At 42.5% G+C, this 19,828-nt stretch overlaps 1 protein-coding gene across 1 annotated transcript; it reads left to right on the top strand.

The window, feature by feature from the left end:
* Positions 1-6,158: 6,158 nt before the first annotated feature.
* On the top strand, positions 6,159-8,271 carry LOC122064722 (11-beta-hydroxysteroid dehydrogenase A-like). The gene is made up of 6 exons (XM_042628481.1): positions 6,159-6,341; positions 6,891-7,083; positions 7,182-7,267; positions 7,352-7,483; positions 7,595-7,759; positions 7,882-8,271. The coding sequence occupies exons 1-6, from the start codon at positions 6,159-6,161 to the stop codon at positions 8,071-8,073; spliced, it is 951 nt and encodes a 316-aa protein (XP_042484415.1). The 3' UTR covers positions 8,074-8,271.
* Positions 8,272-19,828: the final 11,557 nt, after the last annotated feature.

The raw sequence follows: 19,828 nt of genomic DNA, 5'->3' as shown, positions 1-19,828 counted from the left end.
TTTTTTTTTAATGAGCTATTAAACTAGATCACTCTTTTTCTCTCATTTATATACACTTCAAGCATGGTATTCTAATTTCAAGGGAAAAGATTCTCTAAGCTACTACAAGAGGGTACGCTAGTATCTTCTCTCTTTATCTCTCTCCTTTTCAAATTAAATAATCTGATTACCTTCCTAGACACAAAAATGTTCCATCACACCTTATTGCTGCACCCCTATGCCGCTTGTTCCTGTGTCATTTGTTCAGAGAACTAGGGATGTAAACGGATCAAAGAAGATCGGATTCAGATACTCCCTGGCCGAATACAAATACCTCTAAAATGGATACAAAGATGTAAATAAAATTCAAATTTTTGACTATCTGTTTGCATCCATGTTTTGTATAACCCGAACCTTCCTTCCCCTAATGGATACAATGTATTCTCAATCCATGTCTCTAAGTTGACTTAGCTATTTCCTGATTTTCTAGAATATTTCTATACTTGAAGAACCTACAAAATAATTAATTGTTATTTTTATTAGGGTAATTTACAATGCCACCCCCTGGAGAATGCCAGTACTATAGGAACACCCCCTCTCTTTCACCAAATTAAACTTAGACCCCCCACCGTTAGTCACTTAACAGTGAAGAGTTAAAATGACCATTATATCCTATTCACTAAAACTCTGTTTTTAAACCCAATTCCTCTTCCGACATCTCTTTCTTTCTCTCTCTCTCTCTCTCTCTCTCTCTAAAGTTTTTTTTTAATGGAAAAATTCCATATATTTTTCTATTCTTTGTAAGATGATTAATACGATACCAGAGGACTCGAATCACAACTCCAGAGATAACAAACCCTCAGTCGGAAAAGATGAATCACTTATAATAGTGGTTCATCTTCATAACCACCACGGTCACCATCGGTCGGAAAATCTTTGTTTAACAGTGAAGAGTAACGCCATCGGTCAAAAAGACAAATCACATGACATCAAACCCTAAAACATCACTACCAAACCCTAGTTCCTCCAGTTACCATCGGACGAACCGCCACCCTGAGTAACGAGATCCACCGACTCCATAACCACCACGGTCACCAGCGTGATTGTATCCACCACCACCACTACGACTATATCCACAACCACCACCGTGGCTGTACCCACCACCACCACCATCACTTTGACCTCCATCGTAGCCACCACCACCGTATCTGTCGTTGCCACCATTGCGGTAAGCACCTCCACCACTGTTTCCTCTGTTCTGTCATGGTTGACAGTAATATCATGACCGTCGAGGCTTTGGCCGTTCATCCCTTCAATAGCATCCCTCATCACCTGCTCATCACGGAAAGTCACAAAGGGATCTTCCAGTCTCTCGCTTTGAATCAAAGGTGTATTTTAGGTACTTAATATTTAGTATGGGCATTTTGGTATTTAAAATAAAATATAATAGCTGACATCAGTACATAAGGTACATTCTTTAACAGTGACTGACGGTAAGGGGTCGAAGTTTAATTTGGTGAAACAGAGGGGGTGTTCTTGTAATAGTGGCATTCTCTAAGAGGTGGCACTGTAAATTACCCTTTTTATTATAATTGATTATTTATTTGAATTGAATTATTATTTTTTTCAGACAATTTGAATTTAAATTCAAATACCCTATTGAATACAGATACCCTTTAAAAATTTATGAAAATACAAATCAAATTCAAATCTTTTGACTATCCATTGACATCCTCTCCTCAACCTCAGTTTCGATTGATTCCGCCATCTACTCACCGGCAACCAGGTGGACAATAAAAATTAAACATCTCCAACGACGCAATTTTTATATGCGTCGCAGTTCAAGATTCACCAACACGGGTATTACTTTAGTGCCAATTATTAAACATGGTCCCTTATACTAGACTGCTATAGTTCTACGATAAAAATCATCTATTTTTCTCATCGTCTGTTTTGCTTGTTTTTCTACCTGTAGAGAAGGACATGTGTCGTCCTTTCAACCAATGGCTAAGATTACTTTGGTTGGAAAGGGTAACTGAATCAGGTTTAAAAGAATGGATAACTCGAACCAACCATTTGAACCGATTCTGACCAAACAACTCACTTAGTTTTTGAATTTCAAATCCCTAAAAGAAGATTTGAATTTTGAAATCCTTGTTCGTAGAAATTTGCCATTTTCGCTCACACGATTCTCTCTCTCTCACACCTCTCACTGCATCTCTCTTGCAAGAAGCGGTCTCTGCTCACGATTCTCTCTCTCACCCCTCTCATTGCATCTCTCTCACACCACTCTCTCTGCGAACGAGTCTCTCTCTCACCCTACTCATTGTAGCTCTCTCACAACCCTCTCTCTACGAATGAAGGAGTGGGTTTCTCTGATCATGAAGGGGTTTCTCTGCTCTGTCACGGTCTCCTTAGCTTGTGAAGGTGAAGTAATAGAGATATCGTTGAGTCGAGAACACACTCTCTCTCTCTCCCTGCTCAAGAAGAGAGTCGCTACGGCTCTCGATTTTTCCTGGGTTGGAGTACACCTCACGCGCCGAAGCTCTGTGTATGCAGTCATGAACCTGGTTAGGGTTTTAATCTAAACTATTCTCTATTGTTTTTCAATTTAACCCATTCTCTGTTCGGTTTTGAATCAAATCGTTGGCAGGTAAACCCTAAACTATTGTGGCTTGTTAGGGTTAGGGTTTTTATTTGTATCTATAATATTTTTGCTACTTTGGGTGATTATACTAGTGATTATGGTTAGATTTTGAAGAATGTTAGGGTTTTGAAAACTGTTGGATGATTCTGGTTTGGTTTTATTGAAGCTGTCCTACAGGAAGCACTCGCGCAACACTCTCTCTCCATCTGTTACCCCTTTCATGCTCAAATTTTATATTTTATCAAGTATCTAGAGGAGATTATATGGTATTGTTTTTATTTTATTCTTGTTTGTCATCTCTGTGGACAAGACTTTGTATTTGATAACAGTTATTGGTATCAGTAGTGGTTTGCATCTGATATCAGGAGAGTCTTTGTGCTATGAAATACATTCAGTTAATGAGTTGTGTATAGATATCATGAGTGTTTTTGTGCTATGAAATACATTCAGTTAATGAGTTGTGTACAGATATCATGCTTTGTTCTCAATCTTTGATTTTCTATTGATATCTGTATCTATGTATGGTATCACTAAATTTTTACTGACATGATTTTTTGTGTAGGTAGGGAGTCTTTAGCTCAAAGGGTAGAGCACCTGGGTTAATGCCCAGGTTATGGTGGTTCGAATCCACCTAGACTTTGAACAAAATATCGAACGTGTTTTAACTTATTATATATATATTTTTTTTGTGGTGTTCTGTTCTTGTGTTGTTCTGGTTTTTGGATTTTTTTTTTTTTTTTTTTTATGAATGTAGGTTTGGTGTTACTTAAAGTGGAATGTAGGTTTGGTGGATTTTGTTTTTTTGATGAATCTCTTTATGATTCTTGTGAAACTTGAGATCATTAAGTTCAGTTTCTGTTATATTTTTGTGTATTTCCTTCGGCATGTTTGTGATGCCTTTTCACTGAAGTGTTTGGTTCTGTTGGATTTCATGACTGCCTACTGCTAGGTAAAAGTGCCTATGAAGAGTGTTGCTAGGTAAGAAATAGCATGGCTGAAATAGCTAGAAAAGACATGAGTGAAATAGAATTTATCTCCTTCAATGAAAGATTAGCTGCTTCCCAAACTTGATTAAACCATTTCTGTTATATTCTTAGAATTTTTCTTAAATAAATATTGTTTGTAATCTGATTTTCTGCACTCTCCATCTTGGAATTTCAGCATCTCACTGCTGCCCAAACTTGATTAAACCATTTCTATTATATTCTTAGAATTTTTCTTAAGTAAATATTGTTTGTAATCTGATTTTCTGCACTCTCCATCTTGGAATTTCAGCATCTTTAGCAACTTCAAGATGGAGAGTGCAGATATGTTCAAGTTTGTAATCTGATTTTCTGCACTCTCCATTTTGTAATCTGTGTTTCAGCATTCTTGGAATATTGTTTGTAATCTGACTTGTCTTCATTGTTGGAGATTCAGTCTTATTAGTAGGAAAACAAACAATGTGAGGAGCATGATTCCTCAAGAAAATAAAGAATAGCGCTCACCATAGGACTGAAGGAAAAAAAATGAAATGGCAGAATGTTTTCAAGGTGTTTCTCATACTATAGATTAAGCTATGAGAGCAATGTGGAACCTCTTAACTGCTAGCTGTTAGTTTTCCCTGATTTTCCAAAACTGGAACTAAAGAGGTTGAAGGACAACTGGGTTCATATGATCTTATAAAGTAGGCATTTTATTTCGAAGGGTATGGTCATGTGTCTTCAAGATGATCCCATTCCAATCTCCCCTGACCTTCCTGGGTAGGTCCTTGAATGATCCAGAGTCAATGGTTCATCATCGACAAATACGATCGGAATCAAGGCTTTTTAAAGGTTATGCTTGTCTTTCACAATTCCACCAAAATACAATTCTATGGGTAATGCTTGTCTTCTAGTTTCTTCTGGGAAGTGTGAATTAACTGAAACCTGTATCCTCCCTCCAAATTGAAATTTGAAGATTCCAGAGCTATCAACTCAACGAATGGTCTTGGGTGATGGTAGTGAGATGCAAAACTGAGGAAAATTTTTTCTCAATTTCGGTGATCAGGATCATATGAATTCAACAATAGGACATGGATTCAATAAATAAGAGGTACCTTGTTTTACTGTTTAGGATATTGGGTATCTCCAGCATTCTACTTCTTTCTTCATGATAATTGCAGTCGCAAATTCAAACAGGGAGACACCCACTCCGCAAGCAATGTGAGCACATAATGATAATTTGCTTTAGGGGAGATATTAAAATTATAGTGTTGAAGAAGAGTCTTGGTGGATTCGAACCACCATAACCTAGGCATTACCCCAGGTGCTCTACCATTTTGAGCTAAAGACTCCCTACCTGCACAAAAAATCATGTTAGTAAAAATTTAGTGATACCATGACATAGATACTGATATGAATGGAAGATCAGAGATTGAGAACAAAGCATGGTGTCTGGACACAACTCATTAACTGAATGTATTTCATAGCACAAAAACACTCCTGATATCAGATGCAAAACACTACTGATACCAATAACTGTTATCAAATACAAAGTCTTGTCTACAGAGATAACAAACAAGAATAAAATAAAAACAATACCATATAATCTCCTCTAGATACTTGATAAAAATTTAAAATCTGAGCATGAAAGGGGTAACAAATAGAGAGAGAGAGAGAGTCACGCGAGTGCTTCCAGCAGGACAGCTTCAATATAACCAAACTAGAATCACCCAACAATTTTCAAAACCCTAACATTCTTCAAAATCTAACCATAATCACTAGTATAATCACCCAAAGTAGCAAAAATATTATAGATACAAATAAAAACCCTAACCTTAACAAGCCACAATAGTTTAGGGTTTACCTGCCAACGAATTGATTCAAAACCGAACAGAGAATTGGTTAGATTAAAAAATAACAGAGAATGGTTTATATTAAAACCCTAACCAGGTTTGCGACCAAACAGACAGAGCTTCGGTGCATGAGGAGTACTCCAACCCAGGAAAAATCGAGAGCCCTAGCGACTCTCTTTGTGAGCAGAGAGAGAGAGAGAGAGTGTTCTTGACTCAACAGTATCTCTGTTACTTCACCTTCGAGGGAGAGACAACCAGTATTTTTCCTTCGTTAGCAGCGAGACCTTCGTGAGAGCGATTTTGTGGATCTTTCCTTCCTTTGTGAGCAGAGAGAGGTGTGACAGATGATGAGATCCGTGAGAATGAGGGAGAATCATGCAACCAGCGGGAGTTTTTAGGGGTTGTTTTGATTCAAACAGAGAGACCCAATCTGATTTGGTTCACTTGAATTGGTCGGTTCATCCAACCCCAAACCAGATTTGCATTGGTTTCAACCTTAAAGCAATCTTGGCCATCCACTTTCATCCATCCACATGTCATTTTCTGCAGGTAGCAAAACACAGCAAAACAGACGATGAGAAAAACGGACGATTTTTATCCATAGTTCTAAGTTACTTGGGGCTTTTCTCTCCCTCTCTCTCTCTCTCTCTCTCTCTCTCTCTCTCTCTCTCTCTCTCTCTCTCTCTCTCTCTCTCTCTCTCTCTCTCTCTCAAAAGCATGAAACTAATACACAAGTTTCTAAACTTGGTGCTACCTCCAATCACTATCCTTGCTATATGTTTCATGCTACCTTTTCTCTCCATTTTCAGGTTCGTCAATTGCATCCTCGGATACCTCTTCCCTGAGAATTTGAATGGAAAAGTTGTTCTCATCACTGGGGCATCTTCGAGCATTGGCGAGGTTTGTTCCAACTCATGTTTCTCACAAAATCCTCCTTTTTTATACATGATTAGAGATCTACCCAATACCTTAGTCATTAGAGATTTAGGATTAGTTGTTGTTTGGGAGATGGTAATTTTGTAGGATGTGGACTTGGAAGCGGATTCCTCCCACCTTGAATCAATGAATGAATGAAAAGGAACCTCCATACGAGAAAAACATTAGCCCTAATATATGACCATACTGTAGTTTTTGCATAACTGGTCTGATTTGGAAGGGCCATACAAGGGGTTTCGCTGTATACTAGTAGAGTGGGTTCTTTCTTGGTAATTAATCCAACAGTTGTGAGAACAAGCGACTATAATCCTATTCTCCATTGATAGTGAAATATATCTATCTCATCTCATTTCACCATGGATGTAGGCAATCTTGTCGAACCACGTTAAATGTGCGACTGGGTGATTGTTTGTTTACAATTTCTACTCTTTTCTGCATCATTTTAGATTCTATTTTTCTATAATTTTATTTCTTTTTTGTTGTAATTACTTAGCCTCTGTATTGATTTGCCAGCACCTTGCATATGAATATGCAAAGAAAGGAGCCTATCTAGGCCTGGTTGCAAGAAGAGAGGACACCCTTAGGGAAGTTGCAGACAAGGCTGCTCAACTTGGCTCCCCTAATGTGTTAGTTATTCGCGCTGATGTCTCCAATGTTGATCAATGCAAGCAATTCATTGACGTAGTAGTGAACCATTTTGGCCGATGTAAATTTCAAATGAAACAGAGACTATGTCCTTGTTTGATTCATAACTTCTTCAATTTCAGTGTTAGATCTGTCATACATAAAAATTTTGATTTTTAGTGGATCATTTGGTATGCAATGCGGGGATCGGTGTTTATTGCACCCTTGAAGATGCATCTAATGTCACAAATTTTGTAACAGTAATGGTATTCAACGACTCACATTTCCAGTGTTTGTATGCATATTCCTTTGAGCTTGTTGGATGTTTAATTTATTAGTACTTTGTGTAGGATGTGAACTTCTGGGGATCAATCCATCCCACATATTTTGCAATTCCTTACCTTAAAAGGTCCAGAGGCAAGATTGTTGTGAATGTTTCTGTAGGTGGGTGGTTGATCCAACCAAGGGGTAGTGTCTATTGTGTGAGTGGTATTATTTATCCTAATCGACTATTGTTATTTTTGTTGATCTGATCCTTTTTTTCCTTTTCCTTACTCTTGAATTGAATCTTTTTTACCTTTGATGTCTTTCAGGCAAGCAAAGCTGCATTAATACAGTTCTATGAAAATTTGAGGGGTGAATTGGCTCCAAAGGTTTCGATAACAATAGTTAGTCCTGGTTTTGTAGAGTCCGAACTTTCGAGAGGAAAACTCTTCACGAATCGGGGAGAAGTTGAAGTTGATCCAGTGATAAGAAATGTAAGATCTTCTTAATTCAATTCGGTGGTTTGGTGTGGGATTTTTTCATAGAACGACTTATTTTCTACATAAATGCTTGATTGGTATCAATCATGTAACAAAATTATTGTTCTATTGAACAGATGGTCCGTGGAATTCCATTCGAAAGCACAGGGGAATGTGCAAAGGCTATTGTGGCCGTAGCATCCCGTGGAGATAAATACATCACAGAGCCATGGTGGTATAATGTGTTTTACCCCTTAAAGGTCCTATGCCCCGAGGTGCTCGAATGGAGTTGTCGCTCGCTGAACTCTTTCATGCCAAAGACCTCTTAAGAAAGTTAAGAGAGCTATACATCAAGTGTTGGAGGCTAATGATGTGGTGAATAAGTTTAGTACATGATTTGGCTCCTTAGAGCTTTCTTCCATTCAAATCATAGAATGGAAATAGGGTATGTATGAGAGTTCTCCTTTGGGGGCTCTGAAACTGCTTTTTGCTACAATTCTTTCTAGGTGAGGAGATTTTGAAACAGAATTCAATCTCTTTGTGTAAATGGTACCATAAAAATCACATATCTTGAAGAGATCAAGGTTTGGATTGTTTCTTAAACCATGGGATGGTTGGGCTCTTAAGATTTACCTCCTTTGAGTGCAGATGTGGGAAATTGTGCAGATGTGGCAAATTTTATTTAGTTTAAGAGGAAGTTAGATGATTAGCAAGCTCTTGATCTGATCCGAGAGGTAATCAATGAAGAGGTGAGCTAGACAAGCTATGTTCTCATTGAAGGACAAGGAGGCTCCTTGTTTGGATGGGTATATATCTTACTTCTACAAGCAGACTTGAAGTATTGTTGGTGATGATGTTACAAAGGTGATTCAACATTTTTAATTTCAGATCTAGCAATTTCCTCTCTCAAGTGAACTCTAATAAAATCTCTTTGGTCTCAAAGTTGTCTAATAACCCTTACCTCCTTGACTGATTTTTGACCTATATCTTGCTGTAATACCAACTATAAATTCATAAAAACGGTGCACCTAGTGCAGAAGGTTTCTGCTACTGCGAGGCCGGAGAGGGTCATAATGTACGCAATTTTACCCCTGTAAATCCGTGAACACACTTAATCACAGTGGAGCAACCTTACTATTGCACAAACTATAAATGCATCTCAAAAATAATATCCAACCATTTGGCATAGACATAAAACCCCATACTACAATGGCAGTTCGGATAACAAAGAAATATCCTTATTAATAATTTTTGTCTCACAAGAAAAAGGGTTTTATCTTTTGTGTGTCACATAGAATGGTGACAATTTATCACCTGTTGCTACATGGAGATTTACCCAAATATATTTTGTAACATTCTAGTCTCTCATGATCTATTGAGAAACTATCACAAAGACACAAATCCTTCTAAATCTATGTGTAGAGGGTGGGTTCAACTTAATAACGCAAGAGAATTGCTAAGGATCTCCTTGGTAAGTCAAAATTAGTACAAAGAACATCTTGTCCAAGCTTTATATTTTATCAAATAAGTTCAACATAGAAGGTTTTGAGGGTCCTACATTAGGAGCTGATGCGATAAAAATTGACCAGCCGATCTTCCTTGTAGCTCCTAATGCTCCAATAGATCTGCAAATAAGAGAAGACAGGGGGGAGCCGGGCTGACCCGATTGAGGACACTCCGATGGCTAATTCAGATCTTTCCACAGCAGATACTCAAGAGAATTTTTCAGTCAAAAGAAGTGATCGATCCCCCATGATGGAGGCTTACCTTGGTATTTATAAGCTGCTGACGGAGGGAAGAAGAGAAACATTTGTGGAGAGTTCTGCTAGGCATGGAGTCCTTAAGTAGAATGGCTCTACGATTCTGGGAATATTCTGGATTCCAAGGAATATTCTAAAAATATTCCTCTCTTATTCTAAAGGCACAAGTCGTGAGAGGTGTGGACACCTTGGTGAGGTAAGTGGATTGACCCCTGCCCCTATAATCAGGGGTCACATCCCTTAAATGTAGGAGTGGGTGTGTGTACATTTCTGGGTGCCTTATTTTATTGTGCCGAGCCAAGGTAGCAGGTCCCCCTATGGAGACCGAGGTAGCAGATCGACCTGAGAAGAGACCGAGGTGACAGATCGACCTGTGGAGAGGTCGAGGTGGCAGGTCAGCCTATGGAGAGGCCAAGGTGGTAGGTCAGCTTGTGGAGAGGCCGAAGTGGCAGATCAGCCTATATAGAGATCGAGGTGGTAGGTCAGCCTATGGAGAGGCCGAGGTGGCAGATCAGACTATATAGAGACTAAGGTGGTAGGTCGGCCTATGGAGAGATCGAGATAGCAGATTTACATACACGCTTCTGTTATACTGAGGATGAGGACATATTTGGCCTTATCACTAGCCCCTGGCTCTGGTAGTTCGGATCGGTCTACTAGAGCAATTAATTCAATCTCGACTTTCGTGCAGCGTGCGAGGTCTTTTTAGCGTGAAACACGTTGCTTCTACCGCGTGTCACTCCACCATTATTTCACCTTAGGAAGGCGAAGAGGCCGCTTTGGGTGGCCACTGATTTTGGTCAGATCTAGTTGTCCATTTACCACCTTCATCTCCTATAAATAGGATGCTCTCGCATTTGTTCGAGAGATCAAGTCAGTTCAGCTCGCTCCTTACTTCAACATAGTTATCGTCAGAGTCGTAGATCAGCTTGGCTTTTGGTCTTCAACCAGTAAGTAGCTCCCATATTATGGTCCACACTTGTCGTTCTTCTTCTGTTCAACCCTCCATTCTTCCTAGCATCGAACCTGGTCATCCCAACATGGCGTTGATCCGTGATTCAGACCCCATCAAAGAGATCCCTTTGGCAGTCGTAAGGCCTGGGAAGGATAACCCAGAGTGCCCCATCCCCGACGATACGTCCTCTAGTAGTGATACTTCAAGTGGCTCGAGCTCCGACAGCAGCTCAAGCTCTGGCAATAGCTCGAGTACTGAGTCTGTTGAGGTGGTCTCACCAGCAACTGACTGACCAGGGCTGGTCTAGACCAGCTCAGACCTCCAGTGCCACAGCGGTGGGCACTTCGGCAGTTGGGCCATCTGGTGCTAGAGGCTTAGAAGGAGGCCCAACAGAGTCTAAGGGGGAAGGCTCGGCCACTTCCTCTGGTGAAAAGAAGATCGTTGTCAATACATGGAGTATACTCACGCCCAAGGTCCTAAACCTGATTCGGGGTCGGAACGGTATCCCCAATTATGTGGTTATACGCGTCCCCGATGATGACGAGTGCTTACACAATTCTGGGGATGAGGTGGCCCTTTATAATATTGCCTTCCAATGTGGCCTTAGGATTCCGATGCCCGAGCTATTCAGCTTAGCTCTGGAGTACTGGGGCCTCGCACCGAGTCAAATTACCCCAAACTCCTAGCGATTCTTCTTGGCTTTGAGGTGTTCATCTCGAAGCTAGGCCGAACTGCAACCCTGGAGGTCTTCCGTAAGTTGTTCTGGGTAAAGAGGCACACCTCGAGGTGGTACTACTTTACCAAGAGGGATAGGGATGGTCCCTACAGCCAGCTGAAGATGTTTACCAATATGCCTTACTCAGTGAAGAAATAGAAGGAGAGATACTTCTATGTGGCGATGGAGGGGAACCACTTCAAGAGCAGCTAGACAAAGCCCACTTTGTCAATGCTGAAGTGAGCTCCAAAGTTGTCTGTGGCTGATATCTAGACTTATCAAATGTGTTTGGCTAGGGAGACCATAGATGTCTAGATGCTGGAAGATGATGACTTCCTCTAGGAGTGGGAGCTGAGTGAGGTCTCCGGTGAGGGTCTAATAGAGTCCGATCTCTTTTTCTACTCAACATGGTCTTTATACTAATGCAGCTTGGCCCGTCTTTGTTTTTCAATGGTGAACGTGAAGTTGAACCCCAAGCTACTTACTGCAACAGTGGCAGAGGCAAGGAAGAAGGAAGTGGTCAAGCAAGTCACCAAGAAGAGCACAGACAAGGGCAAGGCCGTGGCATGCCCCGGCCATGGTAAGAAGACCGCTCCACCTCCTGATATAGGCCTAAAGGCTTTGTCGATCATTATTGGGGCAAACCCACAGCAAAGCCCACCAAGTACACACCTCGGCACGGAGCTCCGGGCTCTACCAAGGGGCCAAAGGATCCTTCGGGAGACAAGCCCCAAGAGCAGAATGGCACCCCAGGCCGAACTGCAGGTGGGTAGGTGGGCCAGAAGAGGAGGCGCTCACCTGAGGAGGGTGTGCAGCCCATCAATTCCTCCCAGGTAGCTCGGCCAGGGAAAAGGCCTCCAACCACATTAGAGTTGATTGAGAACGGCACCGTGCTGGATCCCAACAACGCTCGGGCGTGGTGTCGTCGGGTTGTTCCAAGAGGGATGCCACCCCTACAAAGAAGTTATTGAACATTGACTTTACAGACCTGATGTACACTCGGATTGGTGATATGAGTTTCCACAACCTCGTTCTTGTAATGTTGTGAAATTTGAATACTTTTAACTATTCTGTTGGGTCTTTGAAGGGGTTTAACTTCTCAGTCAATGCGGCTAACCGCTTTGAGGAGATGGCCATTGCCCATTCGAGGGCGGAAACTTAGGTGAAGCGCCTCCGAGGGGAATTGCACATAATCATTGGCCAACTGGAGGCTGAGAAGAAGAAAGCCCGGGCTGGGGAGCAAAGTGCAAAAGATGCCCAGCTGAGGGTTGGCGAGCTAGAACGTGAAGTTGAAAAGCAACTCTGGGTCAACAACGACTTGGTCAAGGGGAAGGATGCCCTCTAGAGCGAGCTGGTTGAGGCTCAAGATACTACCAAAAGGAAAGAGGTGGAGTATGCAGCTTAGATTGGTGAGTTGGAAAAGCAGCACTGGGCCAAGCTGGAAGTGAATGATGAGGCTGCTGCTGAGAGGTGGCTAAACTCCATAGCCAGTCAGTAGTGGTTGGTCGATGTCAGCGTCACTTCCTTCAACGCCAGCTTGGATAATGCCATCCAGTTCATCCTAAGAAAAATGCCAGACTATGATTTGTCAAGTTATGAGCAATGTGCTCCGGCCCTCGCACCTTCAGTGCAACTTAGTGGCTAGGCCAACATTGGTGAAGAGGTCAACCAAGCTGACCCCAAGGACAGCCAAGTGAAGAGCTAAGCCCATGGACCAATCAGCCCACCCTAGACTAGCCCCCCAAGCCCTATAACTTTGTTGCTATTTTTCTTCCCTTCTCTCTTTCTTTTTCTTTTTTGATGTAAATTTCTCCTTCGGGAGTGATGTAATTTAGGGGTTTTTACCCCTCTTTCATGAGTGGAAAATATTATTCTTTGATGTCTTCTCTTCTTAGGACTTTTGTGCTTCCTTGTTTTCTTGTACTTCAAGCACAGCTCCCAATGATTTTTTTGTTTTAAAACTGTCTGAATAATAAGGATTCATCTAGCCATCAAAGTGTGGTTCCATTATCTAGTTGAGCTTGGAATTGGCCCTATATGTCTAACTTACAGGGTCTTGAGGTATCATGTATAGGCTAGACCATGGTAGTGCTGAGCTGGGGCTCGGTCTTAGGGATACTTAGCTAGGGCTCGATCTGTGTCTTAGTAGATGCCGAGCTCGGGCTCGATCTTGGTACCTTAGGTGCTAAGGTCTTAGGGTGTCAAACCTAGGTTTGGTCTTGGTAGTGCCTAGTTGGGGCTTGATCTTGGTGCCTTGGGTGCTAAGGTCTTGAGGTGCCAAACCTGGGTTTGGTCTTAGTAGCGTCAAGCTGGGGCTCGGTCTTAAAGATTGCCAAGCTAGACCTTGGTCTTGGTGTCTTAGGTGCTAAGGTCTTAAGGTGCCAAACCTAGATTTGGTCTTGGAGATTGCTAAGCTGGGACTCCATCTTGGCGCCTTAGGTGCTTAAGGTGCCAAACCTGGGTTTGGTCTTGGTAGTGCCAAGCTAGGGCTTGGTCTGAGAAGGTACCGAGCTGGGGCTCGATCTTGGCACCTTAGGTGCTAAGGTCTTGAGGTGCCAAACCTAGGTTTGGTCTTAGTAGCGCTGAGTTGGGCTCAGTCTTAGAAGGTGTCGAATTGGGGCTCGATCTTAGAGATTGCTAAGCTGGGGCTCGGTCAAATTGGATTCCTAGGCAGGGGCTCGGTCTTTGGAATAGTGAGTAAGCATTTGAGAGAGAACTTCTTAGTCTATTAATATGTGGCATGCACTTTTAACAAATACATTGCTTCGAAATAGAGTCAAATTTGCTCCATGAATGTAATTGAATAATGTAATATGAAAACTGAAAACATGAAATCTATAAGTCTAACACCTAGACGTGCGGGACTTCAATGTCATCTACTGATAAAAATTTTTGAGATTTTTGACATTCTATGCCCTTGGTATAGTTGTACCACCCTGAGTCTACAAGTGGTAAGTACTGGGGGCGAATCACTATGGAGACTATGTAAGGGCCCTCCCAGTTCGCATTTAACTTGCCTTCATTTCTCAGGTCTACTATCATTGCCTTCCTAAGGACTAGGACGCTTACTATAAATCCTTACGAGTGAACCCTTCGGTTGTGATACTACCGCACCTTTTGTTTGTAGGCTTCATTTCACATTAGTGCCTCTTCTTGGACCTCATCTATGAAGTCGATGTTTACTTGAAGCCCTGCCTCGTTCTTTGATGCATCAAATACCGCCGATCAGAACAAAGCTTGGGTCATCTCCACAGGGGCTAAGGCTTCAGTCCCGTATGCTAGTCGAAAAGGGGTTTCCTTTGTGGGGGTCAGAGCTAAGGTGCGGTAAGCCTAGAGCACACTGACTAGTTGGTTGGCCCAGTTCTTCTTCTCCCGGTCCAGCCTCTTCTTGATTCCATCCAGAAGTGCATGGTTGGCCTTTTCTGCTTGGCCGTTTAACTAGTGGTGTGCAGCTGCAGTGTTTCAAAAATCAATATTGAAGTTGCTACAGAAGAGCCTAAATTTTTGATTGTCGAATTGTTGCCCATTATCAGTTACTAGCACTTTTGGGACACCGTAGCGGTATATGACATCATCTCTTATGAACTTTTCACCGCCTGCTCGGTATCCTTGCCAGGGGATGTGCTTCCACCCACTTTGTAAAATAGTCTATGGTAACAATCAAGAACTGGACACTACCTTTGCCTTTCTTAAACTGTCCCAGGATATCCATTCCCCACATTGCGAATGGAATTGGACAGATTATGGAGCTAACTTCCGTGGCCAAGGTATGCGGTATCGGGGTGTGTACTTGGCACTTAAAGCATTGTTGGACATTCTTTATTGCATCTTGCTACATCTTTGGCCAATAGAATCCTTGGCGCAACACTTTGTAGGTCAGCACCCTTCCTCCCATGTGGCCTCTGCAGATCCCTTCATGGACCTCTCGGAGCATCTCCTCAGCTCGACCCGGTGTGAGGCACTTCAGTAGGGGCCAAGTTATTGTCTTTTTGTACAGTACTCCTCCTTATAGGGTGTAGTTGGCTGCTCTTCTCTTAACTGCTCTTGCCTCTGTCTGATCTCCCAGGAAGTGCCCATCTCGTAAGTAAGCTGTAATAGGATCCATCTAGATCGGCTCGGCTGGTTGCATATCATTATTGCACATCATTTCTTACTCGTAAGTTGGATTTTTCAGCACTTCAAATTATACCAAGCTTGCACAGTCATTGAGTTCCGTTGTGGCCAGTTTGGAGAGGGCATTTTCCACTGCATTTTCTTTTCGCGGAACTTGTACCATTTCAAATGTACTGAAGCTGGCGATGAGGCGATGAGCTTCCTCTAAGTACTTAATCATTCTCTCCTCCTTGGCTTCATAGTGCCCGTTGACCTGGTTCACAATCAGTTGGGAGTCATTATGCGCGATTAGGACTTCTGCCATTATTGCCTGTGCCAACTTGATTTCTACAATCAGGGCTTCATACTCTACTTCATTGTTTGTTACAGGGAATGCAAATCTAAGGGCATACTGTATTACAGATGCCTCTGGACTATGTAGCACAAGTCCCACACTGCTCCTTATCGAGGTGCTGGACCCATCAACAAAGAGCTTCCACTTTTTGTTGGGCTCGGCCTCTAGTTCTAATCCCTCTTCTGCCTGTGTGCATTCTATCAGGAAGTCTGCCAGTGCCTGGCCCTTGATTGCACTTATTGGCCGATATTCAATGTTATGCACACTTAACTCGACAGCCCAACTCACCATCCACCCTGCCACACTAGGGTTGTGGAGTGACTTCGTTAGTGGCTAATTCTTCAGTATGGCTATAGTGTGTACTTGGAAGTAAGGCCTCAGTTTCCTGACTACCATGACCAATGCCAGCGTAAACTTTTCAATCCTCGGGTACCGTGTCTCTACGTTGAGGAGCACATGACTTACATAGTAGATAGGCTTTTGGAGTTTTCCTTCTTCCCTTATAATAACTATGCTAACGGCCACCGGGGAGGTAGTGAGATATAATTGGAGCACCACTCTTGGCTCGGGTAAGCTCAACAGAGGGGGCTTGGTCAAGCAAGCTTTGACTTCCTCAAATGCCGCTTCACATTCATGTGCCCTACTGAATTGTTGGTGTCCTTTTCCTCCTTTTAACAGCATGAAGAAGGGAAGACATTTGTCTCCAGCTCGAGAAAGAAACCTGTTCAGTGCAACTAGACACCCTGTAATACCCTACTTCTTAAACCCGGTCTGATTACATGGTTGACCTAGTTTAACCATGCAGGACCCGAACCGGAGAGAGTTAAGGCGGGTTCCTTATGGATCATGATGGCAAGGGTGACTTTAAACACCGGCTGGCCAGACAAGTCTGAGTCAGTGCTAGAGGAGACGGGTGTACCCAAACCGTGTACATGCACATATCATAAGGCCATGTACGGATAAAGCAGGTATGTAGCCGTACCTTAAAGCGCCTACGTATATTATATCTTATGCCGAGAGTGAAATTCGGGCCAAGAGCCGAATTCCCTCAAAATCCCCCTCGTTGGCCCCTTTTCGACCCTCAAGTGGGCGGTCACAGGCGGGCGCCCCACCTGAGTGACCCACCCATGTGGTTACTTAGTTATTTTTGAAAGTATCAATAGCATTTATGTTTTTCCTTTTTCTCATTTATGACACTCGGACGTTTGGTGAGAAGAGTAAAGAGGAGAGAGAAAAGAAGGGAAAGAAGAGGAAAAGTGAAGGAAGAGGAAGAAGAGATGGATTTCAGCGGCGCCGAGGTTTGATCTTTCCATTCCGATGTCGGAAGAGTGATCTCCAACACTAGATCTACGCTTAAAGGTGAGCAAAGGCTAGGTTCCTTAAACTTTCACCATACCCAAGTAAAACCCTTGATTTGGGTAGAGTTTCTTGAGATCTTGTAAATCCCCCTTGAGATGATGAATCTAAGGCTTAATATATGGTTTATGTGTTGATTTTGAAGGATTTGAAGAAGTGTTTACAAGGTTGGAGGAGCATTGGTGATTTGAAGTGATTTTGGGGTCTTTGGACGAGTTCTTGGCAAAGAAGGTAAGGTGGCTTCTATTCCTGAAATCTAACCTAGATCTAGGTTAGAACCATCTTATGAGACCTTGAATGTGTGGAGAATGGGTTTAGAAAAGCCCCATTTGATTCCCCAAAGGTTGGGGGAAGTTAGAGAAAAATGGCATTTTCCCGCCAAGACCGGTGGGCCAAACCTGTGGGCTAAATGGCCCGCCTGAGGGCACCCGCCTGAGAGAGCAGACCCTCGGGGCCAACTGGCGGGCCAGATCGATGGGCCAACCGATGGCCCAGCTGAGGGGCCCAATCGGTGGGCCAACCGACTGGCCGACCTGCCCTCCGATCAGGACCGGTGGGTCTAACTGGTGGGTCATGACAGGTGGGCTGCCCGACCCACTCGAGAGGCTCCCAACGTGATTTTTATGTTCGAATGGACCCAAAACGGATGTGCGACCTTCTTTTAGGATTCTAAACATGATTTTGTCATTGGATTTTGTTAATTTTGATCCCGAAGTGGTGAAATGCTAACCCCATTCACTTATGTTAGGTTCACCAAAACGTACATTTCTCGCACCGGATATCACCCGTACGAGCGTGAGTCCTTGTACACTACAGGTAAGTGGGGAGAGGCTTGTTTGGCATTCATTTAAATTGTATCTAGACTAGCCATGTCATCATGCAAATGCTATGTAGATTAGTCATCCTCATATTTTTATGCCATATGTGCTGTGTTTATTTTCTCAATACCAAGTGATGATATGCTTCTGTGATGAATGTTGACATCATTGTGCATGATGCATTAATAGACTAGATGCCATAGTTAGCTTGAAAACGAGTGCATTGGTGGCCCGTGGTATGGGACGCAGTGGCACTATGCAATCATACTATTGTCATATAGGAGCATGCGGTTTATGATTATCATCTTCCCATGCTACAACCCTTCCCAACAGGGGTTAAGGTGTTGGGTTACCATTTGGGGGGAAAGCAGTGGTCGCGGTTGTCGGGTCACTGTGGCTGTTAGACATACGCCTGGCTAGTCATTAGGACAGTCGGCAACCCCAGTGGTATATTCAAGAGGGCCAATCGTACTGCTTTTAAATTGCTGGAGTCAGCACCTTTAATTTCTGTCATTTACTTTATGTTGAGAGCCGGTGGTCGGCATGTTTTATTTTTTCCGAGTACTCACGGTGGGCCTTCTCCGACAGCCCTATGGGCGTATCACGGGATGGAGTTCACAGCTCGTACCCAGAGCATACTCGCACTGTGGTTGTAGTAGCACTAAACCAAAGACTTAGTAATGTTGTTTAGGTGGATGTGATTAAAAGTGAATTGCATAGCATATAGTGCATATGGTTATCATTTGTTGTGTGGACTGCTGTGTAGTCTTTCTTTTCACTTACTAAGCTAGTGAGCTCATCCCACGTGTGCACCTCTTTTAGATGATTTTACAGGTCATCAACCTGAAGAGCACGGGTCGGGCCCCACAGTTGAGTTCCCTAAAGAGGATTGGTGGGTCCCTGAGGAATTAGAGCACAGCACAGATTGCTCGTACGAGGGCTTTGCTGTGGGACCACAGTTCTGATACCGAGCTGAGCTCTACCTTTTGACACTGAGCTGAGCTCTACCTCTTGACACTGAGCTGAGCTCTACCTCCTGATACAGAGCTAAATACCCGAGCTGAGCTCTACTTCTAATATCGAGCTGATCTGACTCTCTGATTTTTTATGCTTTCTTTTGTGTACTTGATATATAAATTGTATTCTTTTGTGTAAATATCATGCCTGCGGGCCCACATGTACTTAACTATGTAATTACAATTTGGGTATCAAGTATAATGGGAATATTTACAGGTAATCTATGTCTTCCGCTGAACTGTTGAACACCTTCTTAGTTGTATGTGTGCTATGGTGGGATACTGTATCAGATGATCCTGGCAGGTTTGGGTTAACCGGTGTTAATCCGATCACTGGCCCGGTTCGGTGTGAACGGTGTGTGATAATGGTGGTATCAGAGCTTGATGCTCTATTCCCCTCACAGCATACCATTAGACCCCATAGAATCTATAATAGGAAATGGGATTGGGTTGATGTAAAAACTTTAAAGAGTTAAAAGCCAAAGAAAGAAAGTAATAAAAATGGTTGCGTTTAGTTATTGCATTCATGGCATGCATGAGAGAAAAATGAAAGATTAATTAATTGATGTCATAACCCATCGAGTACGAGTTTGATTAAATTTCGGCAGCATAACGACGCAAAACAAGATTTCCAAAAATTTTTACACAAACACTTGATAAACAATAGATATATATATATAATATCAATGATCCAAAATTAACAAAAGACACCACAACTAAACTACACAAGTATTCAAACATACGAATTCACCACAAATCACCATCAAAACACATCACCCCACCAATAAGTCCAGTTACAGAGAAAGTACAAAGAATGAGAAAAGAAAGGAAAAATACAATAGGATAGACAACATGGAACAGGTGAGAAGCTGGTGTGGACGAGCTAAGTCCTCACTAATCATCATCATTGTCATCATCCAATACTACTACCCCGTTCACCTGAGGTCTAGAGTTAACGTTGAGTCGACGGTCGTAGTAGTCGAACCTCGAGTTCACCAGTTGTACATCCCTCCGAAG

Source organism: Macadamia integrifolia, unplaced genomic scaffold, assembly GCF_013358625.1.
Source record: "Macadamia integrifolia cultivar HAES 741 unplaced genomic scaffold, SCU_Mint_v3 scaffold1732, whole genome shotgun sequence".
NCBI classification, from domain to species: domain Eukaryota; kingdom Viridiplantae; phylum Streptophyta; class Magnoliopsida; order Proteales; family Proteaceae; genus Macadamia; species Macadamia integrifolia.
Note: the sequence above shows the minus strand (reverse complement) of the source record. Positions and strands in the feature narration are given on the sequence as shown.